This window comes from Geotrypetes seraphini, chromosome 1, assembly GCF_902459505.1.
Source record: "Geotrypetes seraphini chromosome 1, aGeoSer1.1, whole genome shotgun sequence".
Lineage (NCBI taxonomy): Eukaryota > Metazoa > Chordata > Amphibia > Gymnophiona > Dermophiidae > Geotrypetes > Geotrypetes seraphini.
This window is the reverse complement of record NC_047084.1, coordinates 164196819-164209534: the sequence shown is the minus strand read 5'-3', so window position 1 is coordinate 164209534 and position 12716 is coordinate 164196819. Positions and strand designations below refer to the sequence as shown.

The following is a 12716-nucleotide window of genomic DNA, read 5'->3' as shown; positions in this document are numbered from 1 at the left end:
TGGGTGTTTCTACTATGTTTAATTGATCTATTCGAGTTGCAATTATTCTGCTTGATTGTAATAAGAAAGTAGTTATAAATAAAAAAAAATTTTTTAAACCCCAAATACAAAAATGCAATCAAATGTTTCAAAACAGAAGCCAAGCCAAATGCAATCCAGTAATTTAATTATAGGTTCCTCAATCCTGTCCCCAGGCCATACATCAGCATTCTGCTTTTCTGGAGATCCATCACAAAGGCCCTTGGGAAGTTTGCATATAATAAAGGCAATACATGCAAGCCTCTCAGTTATATTCACCGTGGATATCCAGAAAACTGGATTGGCCAATGTCCCAACGAGTAGGTGAGGAAACAAATCAAGCCAAATACAAAATCCAAGAAACAAAATCAAATCTTTCAAAACAGAAAGCAATTCAACGCAATCCCCAAGACATACCTTGGCATTCTAGTTTTCTGGACATCCATCATAAAGGAGCATGGGAGGTTTGCATATAACAAGAGCAATGTATGCAAGCCAAACTCTCATGTGTACTCACTATGGATATCCAGAAAACTGGATTAGTCGGTGTCCTAAAAACTGAGGAAATATCAGAATGGAATCACCATCCCCACTACCTCCACTAGACGTTACAGCATCCATTCCTCTGACCTGTAAAAATTCTCTCTATGTGATAATAGCATCTTCCTCTACTTTACTGCTCCCCCTAAAAAAATTAATTATCCCTTTTTCTTCCCCAACTTCCCTCTATTCAGCCCTTGCCCCAGAACATTTTCTCCTCTCCGCCAGCTTTCCTTTCCCTCTGCCCAGCTTTTCTTCCCTTCCTGCCCCAGAATATTTTCTCTATCCTCCCTCCCTCCAGCAGTCAGTAAGCTTTCAGCTTCCACCATCCCCTTCCTCCAAATTTGTGGTTTCAGTATCCGCAGATTCGGTTATTCGCAATTTTTTACTTTAAAAAAAAAAAAGCTAATTCTGGACCTTCCCCGTCTCCCTCTCGGCAACCCAGACCTTACCTGGTGTCTAGCGGGCTTTCAGGGCAGGAGCGATCTTCCTACGCTCCTGCCCTGTGCAGATCACTCATAGAAAATGGCTGCCGTGAGTTCCCGTCGTAGTCTCGAGAGACTACGGGAACTCACGGCAGCCATTTGCTATGAGTGATCTGCACAGGGCAGAAGCGTAGGAAGATCGCTCCTGCCCCGAAAGCCCTCTAGACCACCAGGTAAGGCCAGGTAGGCGGCAGGGAGGTGGGGGTGGGTCAGAGCTGGATATTCGCTGTTTTTTGCCATTCGCAGTCCGGCTCTGCCCGTATCCCCTGCGAATAACGAGGGAGAAGTGTAAACTATTAATAAAAGACATTGTGACCACAAGTTAGTTCTGACATCTCCAGTGCCTCTTTTTGTTATATGCTCTGCTGTTGTTTGAGGCTTGGTACCTTCTTTCCTTTTCCAGATTTATATTAGCCCCACATAGCCTTTAGAAATTACAAGCACTAAAGCAGACTTCTGATCTTTTTATCCTTTGCTGCAGTCATTTACTACTTCACAGGACCTACAAGTCATTTTAATAGTTGTGTGAACATCCTGCAATACTGGTGACTTCCCTCTGTGGTCCTTGCCGATCTGTATGTCCATAGGTTGTAAAATACACATTCTCAATCAGTAGCAGCTTGTTTCATGGCCCTTTCAAAGCCATATAACACAGTCTGTTGCAATTCAAATAAATCGAAAATCAAAAAGAACTGTACTACTACATATAAACAACCCAAAATGGGAAAAAATAGTAAAGACTCCTGGGTTTTTTTTGGTATTACAGAAAACATTCAGGACTATTTTTTTTGCATTTTGTCCTTAGTACCTCTATGTTCAAAACAGTACTGGACTATTACATGCTTTTACTAAGATAAACATTATGTGGAGTTCTTTTAAGACAGTGGTTCCCAACCCTGTCCTGGAGGACCACCGGGCCAATCGGGTTTTCAGGCTAGCCCTAATGAATATGCATGGAGCAGATTTGCATGCCTGTCACTTCCATCATATGCAAATCTCTCTCATGCCTATTCATTAGGGCTAGCCTGAAAACCCAATTGGCCGGGTGGGAACCACTGTTTTAAGAGACCAATGACTGTGATTAGCCCTAACTAAGCGACATTACTGTGTTGAATTGCGTGGGCTCCTTTATTTCTGAAGTCTCCTTTTTCTCCACAATGTTTTTAGTGATAAACGTTATACAGTCAAACCTTGGATAGCAGAGTAACGTGGTTTACGAGTGTTTTGCAAGACGAGCAAAACATTCTCTTAAACTTTAACTCGATAAACGAGCATTGTCTTGCAGTACGAGCACATATACGGTGCGTCACGTCAAATACGTACAATACAGGCGCATCGCATCACTGAGCGCGGCTGAACCTAAAAGCATCATACCCAATTCACCCGCAGTGGAGTGACTGTTCGAAGCGAGTGAGATATTGCAATACAAGTACGTTCAGTACTGTATTTTCTATTAAAGATTTTGGGATGTGGAACGAATCGTCCGAGTTGCCATTATTTCCTATGGGGAAATTCACTTTGATATACGAGCGCTTTGGATTCGCTTCTGGAACAAATTATGCTCGCAAACCAAGGTACCACTGTATATTCTTATTCCCAATTTTGGGTTGAAATTTAATAAGCCACAAAACATTCACTGGTGAAGCACACTTTTACCCTTACTAAATTGTAATTATCTTCCTTCCCGTTTGAATGCATTTTATCTTTGAAAAAAGATACCATGCTTGAAGATTTTTTTTTCTTTAGGTGTCATTGGCTCATGCTCGAGTCCTAGCGACTTGAAGAAGAATCTTTAAGCATGGGGAAGGAAGAGAGTTACAGTTTACATAAGAACAGCCTTACTGGGTCAGACCAATGGTCCATCAAGCCCAATAGCCCGTTCTCACGGTGGCCAATCCAGGTCACTAGTGCCTGGCCAAAACCCAAGGAGTAGCAATATTCTATGCTACCGATCCAGGGCAAGTAGTGGCTTCCCCCCTCAATAACAGACTATTGGCTTTTCCTCCAGGAACCTGTCCAAACCTTTCTTAAATCCAGCTACGCTATCCGCTCTGATCACATCCTCTGGAAATGCGTTCCAGAGCTTAACTATTCTCCGAGTGAAAAAATTTTCTCCTATTGGTTTTAAAAGTATTTCCTTGTAACTTCATCGAGTGTCTCCTAGTCTTTGTCATTTTTGATGGAGTGAAATAATCGATCCACTTGTCTCCTAGTCTTTTGTCATTTTTGATGTAATGAAAAAAAAAAAATCGATCCACTTGTATCCGTTCTACTCCACTCAGGATTTTGTACACTTCAACCATATCTCCCCTCAGCCGTCTCTTTACCAAGGATAAAAGTAAGGGTAAAGGTGTGTTTCACCAATGAATGTTTCGAGGCTTGTTTGAATTTCAACAAACTCTGTTGTAAGACTTTGAAATTGCCATGAAACAAGCTGCTACTGATTGAGAATGTATATTTTATAACCTATGTTTGAAGATTTGTACTATAAATTAGTCTATGAAACATAAAATGTTGAAAATCACAATCAAGTCCCTAAGGCCCAGATTCTGTAACCAGCATCATTGCAGGCGGCCGCCTTAAAAAGCAGCCACCGATCACAAATCAATCACGCAATGACACCAGGTATAGAATCGCGCCTCTGGCAAAGGTAGGGCTGGAAATGTGAATCACGCCTCCTTAGGTGCTTTAGGCCGTCCAACCTCACTTCCGGCATTAGCCATGCCCACTGTGGCATTCGGCAGCCTAAAGCACCTACAGAGGTGCGATTCCAGTGCCAATTTTTTTTTACGCCCCAGTAGGCACCTGGAAACTCAGTTAAAAACATTGTTTCAACTGCATGGTTTTGGTTTTTTGTTTTGTTTTGTTATTTACTGAGTTTGGGAGACTACCGGTGCCGTTTAGAGAATCTGGGCCTAAATGTCTAACTTTTACGAATCTGAGCTTGACTGTCACTGGATTACCAGTATGACTTTAACGCTTCAAGTTTGGAATCAACTATCTAAAGAAGGGGTGCCCAACCCGCGGCCCAGCAAGGTGTTTCATGTGGCCCAGCTTGAGGGCGATGTGGCATTTTGCTAATTTCCGTCCCCTGTTGTTTACCTTCTGGCAGACTCCCTCCTCCTTCTTGTTGCAGTCATTTCTCTGCACAAAACCACGGGCGGCGGCTGAGCCGGAAGCCTTCCCTCTGTCGTTGCTCTGATGTCAGAGAGGCTTCCGGCTCAACCGTGGGACACGCATAGGAGCCGCCACCCGTGGTTTTAGCAGAGAAACGACTATGGCAGTGTGGAGGAGGGAGCCAGCCAGAAGGTAAACACCCGCTGGAGGTAGGCACAGAATGGGAGGGAGGGAGAAGGGCGTGTTGTTTGGACTTAAGAGGGAGAGAGCCCAAACTTTGGACAGATGATGGAAGGAAGGACGCATCAACATGGGACACAGAATGAGGGGAAGGAGGGAGGGGAGCATGATCCATAGGATGGAAGAATGGAGGGAGGGAGGGAAAGATGCTGAGATGAAGGAGGGAATAGAAAGGGAGAATGGTGCACATGGGAAGATGAAGAAAGAGGAAAATTGTTGGGCAAAGAGAGAGGGAGGGAGAGAGAATTATTGGACATGGTGGTGAGACAGGCATGAGGTAGAGATGCATGGGGAAGAGAGAGATGAGAGGAAGTAATGTTGGTGGAGAGGGAACAGTGGGATGGATGGAAAAGAATGCAAGAGGGGCCTCAAGGAGGTAGAGAAGGTGGAAAGACTACTAGGATCCGAGTTACATACAAATTCAACTTAAGAACAGTTTAAAAAATGGAACCCGTTCTTAACCTGGTGACTGCCTATACTGCTCATGTGCGGCCTGTGGTGTGTGGCCTCTAGTGTGCGGCCTATTACTTAGGCTGGGGTAATTTATTAAGATTTGAAGAGGGTGTGAGAGCTGAGTTTGGAGAGCCTTGGTGAACCTAACAACCAATAAAGTGCAAAAATGTCATTTATAATAAATATCCTACAGCTGATTGTGATTGGGCAGGATTTAAAAATGTTTAAATAAATAGATAGATAAATAGCTATAGATATACACATATAGATACATTAGTGAATACCTACATGGAATTACACTTAAACCAAATAAGAGGTCAATAAACCATATCGCCTAGCAAACATTTATTCAATTTTCTATACCATTCTTCCAGGGGAGCGCAAAATGGTTTTACATGAATTCATTCAGGAACTCAAAGCATTTTTCCGTCTGTCTGTCCCAGTGAGCTCGGAATCTATCTAATGTACCTGGGGCAATGGAGGGAGGATTAAGTGACTTGCCCAGGGTCACAAGGACCCACAACTGCAGGGTGCTGAGGCTGTAGCTTTAATCACTGTGCCATATATATCAGGGTAGGAAAAGTCTCCAAGAAATTTATCTTGACCCTAAAGGGAGGGTCAAGAGAAATTTATTATGACCTCCAAGTCTGAAGCTTTTCCTACCCTGATATATTAAGGTGTTTAAGATCTAAAATACCTTGACAGTGGGTAACTTTATTAGGGATATACCTAAGTGGAATACCATGTAATATTTCAAAAAGTGTCTTTTGCTAATTGTTTATGACATCATTTAACACATTTTCAGCCTTCTCTGAAAGCCAGGAGCTGCACTGTTATGAAAAATGTTTTTAGTTGTATAACAAATCTCAGGCCCTCGGGGTTTTGGCATCTGTCAACTGTACTTGCATTGTAAAATGTAAAGGTTACCCTTACACGCAAAAGAGATTTTCAGGAAAGAAGAAAGGCAACTAAATAGTACATTACATTTACATTACATTAGTGACTTCTATTCTGTCTGTACCTTGCAGTTCTAGGTGGATTACAAAAGAGCTAACTGGACATTTCCAGGAACGTTACAATTTTTTTGGGTTACAAATGGTATAAGATAGCTGGATATTTCCAGGGGATCTTGCAGGTTAGATTGTAAGATGACAGGACATTTCTAGGCAATATTACAAATAAGATAACAAATAAGATAGTTGGACATTTCCAGGGGCTTTATATAGTACTTGTGAGAATGGAACATTTGGGAAGGATTAGAGACGAGAAATAAGTCCACCAAAGGGCTGAAAATCCTGAAATCAATGGCTTCTTTCATAGGTCTCGGGCCTGTCTTCTAAGCCAAGAAATATGGGAGTTTCTTACCAGTCCGGAACAGCACGCCAGTCTGTGAATATGCCCCCTGTACACTGAGCTCCACATTCAATGAGATGCCCTGCAAGACTAAGAGAAAAGCAAGTGATAATACGGCAGCTACATGAGCAATTTTCCTCTTTCAAAATATGACTATATTATTACCAAACTGAGTAGACATGGCAGCATTTACAACCACTTCGTTTATGCATATTTTGATATACCGACCATCACAAGTATCTGGTCGGTTTACAATAATAAAAAATAAAAAAATTATTAAAAAGTTTTTCTTGGTTTATTTATCTTTACACATCCAGGGAGGGTGGGGGAGTTGGGTGGTTGGGAGGAATTATTGATAATGATATTTTAGGTAACTTGGTTTCATTTTATATTATTTACTTGGTTCTTATGTTATTACTATATGCAAAATAATTTAATTATTGAAGGATAGTTCTGTTATCTATATAGATATTAGTGTTATGACTGAATGCAATAATATACTGTTCTTCTATTTATATAACACTGTTCTTGTTTAAAAATCAATAAAGAATTTTAAAAAAAAGTTATATATAGAAAGAGAGAGAAAATAAAAAATCTAAATTGAAAATAGGGGGGATAAGGTCGAAACAAAGACTTGATTACGAAGGGTATGAGACAAAAAGGGAAGGGAAAGTTTTTAAATTACACTGTATAAATGGAAATAAAATGAGGGGAGGATAAAACAAGAGGACAAAATGGGGTATCGCTTCCCGCTTTTATTTGGGGACTCAATTGGAATTTTGATAAGCGTCTTTAAAGAGGAATGTCTTAAGGAGTGTTTTAAACTTGTTTAAGGAATTTTCAGAACGAAGGTTCATTGGGTATTTATGCAAACAGGGGAAAGCAACACAAATGCCATAGAGGTAGGCTGCCCATGCTAGCTCCTGGATGACACCTTAATACTAACACCTTATTCTCTCTGTGTACAATCTAATCTGATTAGCTTTTTTGACTGGGTTACTAGACAACTGGACGCCGGAGAGTCACTGGACATGGTATATTTGGGCTTCAGTAAAGCATTTGATAGCGTCCCTCATCGAAGATTACTGAACAAGCTGAAATCAATAGGATTAAGAGACACTAACTACATGGGTTGGGGATTGGCTGAGCGGTAGACTTCAGAAGGTGGTGGTGAACGGTACCCCATCCGAAGCATCGGACGTGATCAATGGAGTGCCGCAGGGCTCGGTCCTGGGCCCGATTCTATTTAACTTATTCATAAGAGATATGACGCAAGGACTTAGAGGAAGGGTATCACTGTTCGCCGATGACGCCAAACTTTGCAACATAGTAGGCAAAAGCTTATTACCTGATAATATGACACACGACCTACTGTTGCTGGAACAATGGTCAACTACTTGGCAGCTAGGTTTCAATGCTAAAAAATGCAAGATAATGCACCTGGGTAAGAGAAACCCGCGTAGAACTTATGTACTAAATGGTGAGACCTTGGTTAGGACCACGGCGGAACGCGACCTAGGGTTGATCATTAGTGAGGACATGAAGGTTGCCAATCAAGTGGAGAAGGCTTCCTCCAGGGCAAGACAAATGATGGGGTGTATCCGCAGAGGTTTCGTCAGCAGGAGACCTGAAATTATGATGCCGTTGTACAGAGCCATGGTGAGGCCTCACTTGAGAGTACTGTGTTCAGTTTTGGAGACCACACTACCGAAAGGACGTGCTGAGGATCGAGTCGGTTCAGCGAACGGCCACCAGGGTCTCAAGGATCTCACGTATGAAGAAAGATTTTAAAAATTGCGGCTGTACTCACTTGAGGAAAGAAGAGAACGGGGAGATATGATTGAAAAATATAAGTACATCACGGGACGCATCGAGTCAGAAGATGATATCTTCTGGCTCATGGGACCCTCGACCACCAGAGGGCATCCGCTGAAGATCAGGGGAGAGAAGTTTCATGACGACTCCAGGAAGTACTTCTTCACCGAAAGAGTAGCGGATCATTGGAACAGACTCCCACTCCAGATGATAAAGGCCAGCAGCGTGACGGATTTTAAGAGAAAATGGGATACTCACGTGGGATCTTTAAGGGAGTAAATTCAGGGGAGGGGATACTTGGAATGGGCAGACTTGGTGGGCTATAGCCCTTTTCTGCTGCTTTTTTCTATGTTTCTATCTTTTTCAACCGGCCTGATGGTTCCACTTCCTCTCTTGAGCACACTACCCGGACCCTTGTCCACGCTCTCGTAACCTCACGCTTAGATTACTGGTCTCCTGCAGTGTCGCCTCTCCCCCTTGCAATCTGTGCAAAAGCTCTGCTGCATCACATCTTCTACCAACCTCGCTACACTCAAGTCACCCCTCTCCTTAAGTCGCTTCACTGGCTCCCTATCCGCCATCGTATACAATTCAAGCTCCTATTGCTGATCTACAAGTGTGCTCATTCTGCTGCCCCTCAATATCTCTCTTCTCTCTCCTTATACATCTCCCAGAGAACTCCGTTCCTCAGTTAAGTCACTCTTAGCGTTACTCTTCTCCTCCACTGCCAATTCCAGACTTCGTTCCTTTCATCTAGCTGCCCTCTATGCCTGGAATAAACTACCTGAGTTTGTTCACCAAGCCCCTTCCCGTGTTTAAAAGGAGACTGAAAGCCCACCTTTTTGATATAGCCTTCAATCCTTAACCCTACTCTGCCCACCATCCCAGCCAGCCGATTAACCGTTCCCCTTAACTGTATCCATGACATCCTGTTTGCCTGTCTTGTCTGTTTAGACTCTTTGAGCAAGGACTGTCTCATTTGTGACTGTACAGCGCTGGTAGCGCTATAGAAATAATTCATAGTAGTAGTATGAAGAGTTTCAGTCTTTAGGAAGCAGAGCTGAGATTGTGATGTCATAATGCCTCATTCCACCAATAAGAGCCAAGCTCATCAGTGATGTCACAATGGCTTGATTGTCCTGTACTCCTCTCTGCCCTCCAATCCCTTAACTGTATCCATGACATCCTGTTTGTCTGTCTTGGCTGTTTAGACAGCAAGCTCTTTCGAGTAGGGACTGTTTTCTTCTTCTTTGTGACTCTGTTCAGCGCTGCATATGCCTGGCAGCGCTATAGAAATAATTAATAGTAGGAGTAGAAAAGGAAGCTGCCCCCCCCCCCAACCATAAGATGAGAGCTAAACCTTGCTGTGCCCTCTCATCACAGCAGCAGGACCCTCCATCTCACGTCCGGTGTTCAGGTGACAACCTTCTGAAAGAAATCTACTGCTAGCCACCGCATCTCTGTTATGCTGCACCTCCTGCAAGGAGAGGTCACCCACAAAAAAAAACCACACACACACACGTCTCCTCATCCTCCCATCCACCTTTGATTCCTGAGGGATACTCCTTGTGCTGCGCACTTATGCCTGTGACAGACATGAAACAGGCAACAGGACTTAAACCTAGCTATCCATGGGTCAAATATACTAATGGAGAGTAAAATGTTAAAGAGAGGTATACCTCCAAGACAGGTGGGCATAATTTATAAAGATTAAGACATAAGAGTTGCCTGACTGGGTCAAACCGAGGGTCCATCTTTTCTAGTAATCCTGTTTCCAACAGTGGCCAGGCTAGGTCACAAGTAGTTTCAAGTTTATTTTTAACTTATTGAATCGCTTAATTTAATTTGCTAAGCGATTTACAAATAAAAATAATAATAATAAAAAAAAGAAAGGTGTACACATTAGCTTATTTATAATAGATTACATAAGTTTGACATACTGACATATAAACTAACAGATACATAAGGGAAAAAAGGGCAGAACTACAATTGTATTAATAAAGCATAAAAGGAAACATGAATGGTAAAAACAACAGGTAAGGGGAATAAGATAAAAAAAAAAAAGAAGGTAATCATTAAATATGATTATAAGTTAAAAGCATCTTTAAAAAGGAAGCTCTTCAGAATGCCTTTAAAATGTTTTAGGTCATTTTCCTCTCTTAGATACTGAGGCAAGGTGTTCCATAAATGTGGGGCCATTACAGAGAAAATATCATGACGACAAGTTCCAACAGGCTGAGTCCCCAAAAGTTCCAATAAGCTGAGTCCCCAAAAGTCCCAACAGGCTGAGTCCCCAAAAGTTCCAACAGGCTGAGTCCCCAAAAGTTCCAACAGGCTGAGTCCCCAAAAGTAGCACAATTCCATACCACTTAAGCTCAGGGTTAAGCAGTGGCTTTCCCAAGGTCCACCTTAATAACATTTATGAAAAGGAACTCTTCAGGACATGTTTGGGGGTCCAAATGGCTTTTCAAAACCTGGCACTTTGTCCGGGCTTCGAACAGCCTCTAGCGCCGAGCGACGGCGGGACAGAATCTGCGCGTGCGCAGATGCAACGCGGTGACGTCACGCATCATTGCGTCACATCGGTGCATGCGCAGATGCTGTCCCGACGAGCAAATAGGTCGAGGGGGGCAGAGCGTGACACAGGCGGAACGGGGGCATGGCCAGGGCCATGGGTCCGGATTTTCGTTTACGAAAATCTGGTAACCCTTCTGCGAGGTGCTCAGAACAGAGCCCGTGCGCTGATTAGATCAGAGCGAGTACAGACCGTGGTGACTTCCTTTTATGGCACACATGATCAGGCCCAAATAATAATAATAATAATAATTTTATTCTTATATACCGCCATACCCAGCGAGTTCTAGGCGGTTCACATCAATTAGATTAGGATCCGCGTTGACATGCAGATTTACAACAATTTATCAGATTTACAACAAATTTAACCGAACTTGACAGATGATGAAGGAAGAGGGTAGAAGATAGGGAAGAGAGAAGCTATCATGAAGGAGGAGAAGAGCAGGGCGAGGTGTTATTGCTGGAGGGGGGGACGGTTAAGGGTCTTGTTTGCTGAATAGGTAAGTTTTGAGCAATTTTCTGAAGCCAAGGTAAGTGGGGGCCTCGAGTATCATTTGGGCTAGCCATGGGTTCAGCCATGGGAAGGCGAAGGTTTTGTCTAGGAATCTTTTGAGATGACAAAGTTTTAGCGAAGGGAAGGCGAACAGCTGAATTCTGCGGGATTTCTTGTTGGTGCAATAAAGGTTAAAGTGGGAATTGATGTATCTTGGCGATGAACCATTTACCGATTTGTAGCAGAAGCATGCGAACTTGAAAAGAACTCTGGATTCGAATGGCAGCCAGTGAAAGGAACACCGGTCCTATATTTATTGCTCTAGCAAACTAGCCAAGGCCTCACCGAAGGGGTTACTAAAATTGTTAACTCCTCGCTTGTGGAAAGGTAGCTGCTAAGAACACTAAAAAGATCCGTGGCGTGCCCCCTACTGAAAATGAGCTGCCTTGATTAGAACAAGGTCGAAAATTTCTGACCAGTCTCCAACGTTCCTTTCTTGGCAAAACTTATAGAACAGTCAGTCTGCATTCAACTCAGTGACTGGCTATTTGAAAATAATTGGCTAGACCTCTATCAATCTGGCTTCAGACCTGGGTATGGAACAGAGACAGTTCTTGGGTCCCTTCCTGATGATCTGCATGACAAGGGATCTGCCTCGATACTGGTATTACTAGATTTCTCAGCAGCCTTTGTCCTATATTATTCTTCTAGCAAAGAAAAGCTACAGATATAGCAATGAACAGGACCCCCTCCCCCATCAAGACCCTCCCAACTGACCCTCCCTCCCAAAAGGGACTACCAATCATTTCTCCTCCCTTTGATCCCTCCCTCCACCCCCCCCCCCCCCCCGGGTCTATCTTCACTTATCCCTGGTGGTCCAGTGGGTCTCAAGGCAGGCACAATTTCCGGTTACTCCTACCCTTTCTGGCCCTGGGTTCAAACTGGTACCAGACACCTAGCAGTAACCACCGTATGCCACTAGGTTTCAAGTTGCTGTATAAGAGGAGGAGAGTTTTGATCAGGGGAATAGGACAGCACAAACGGCACCTTTAAAATGCTGGCTGGGAGCATTGGGCCACGGCTTTGAAGCCCAATAATCCTGGGATGGTAGAATAACTGTTTGCAAGTATGCTCACAAGCAGCGTTAATGATACACTATGGGAAGCAGTAATCTGCGAAACTCAGCTACCACCAGGTGGCGATTAATGTGAGGTATATTAAGCTGCAGTAAAACCCCCAACCATTTACCACACCTTGATAACTACCCCCCTAAGTTGCTGAAACATTATTGCAATGCGATTTCAATCTAGTTAGGTATCAACATAACAAGGTAATTTACCTGCCAGCTGCTAACAGATCAAATTCATGCCTCTTCCAGCCAAACTAAAATAAAATAATGGAAAAAACATGTAAGTTAGTATAGGAATGCGTCAGTAAAAGGGAGCAGATACACAGAGCAATTTTCAAAGACCATTTATCTTTATAAATCAGCTGTCTGAAAATTCTACATGCAGTATGCAGGTAAGTTACTTCTGCATACAGTTCAAACACCTCTTACTGATTTACAAGTGCAGTTCCTTAGTATCTCTTCTCTGTCCCTACACTCCTCCATGTGAACTCCATTCATT

At 43.0% G+C, this 12716-nt stretch overlaps 1 protein-coding gene across 1 annotated transcript in view; it reads right to left on the bottom strand.

The window, feature by feature from the left end:
- LOC117359047 overlaps positions 1-12716 on the bottom strand; it is a 226417-nt gene that overhangs the window by 174478 nt on the left and 39223 nt on the right. Inside the window, exons 7-8 of the mRNA XM_033941168.1 lie at positions 12428-12471; positions 6219-6296 (exon numbers count right to left, since the gene is read on the bottom strand). Coding sequence (XP_033797059.1) covers positions 6219-6296; positions 12428-12471 — 122 coding nt within the window. The remainder of the gene's footprint in view (positions 1-6218; positions 6297-12427; positions 12472-12716) is intronic.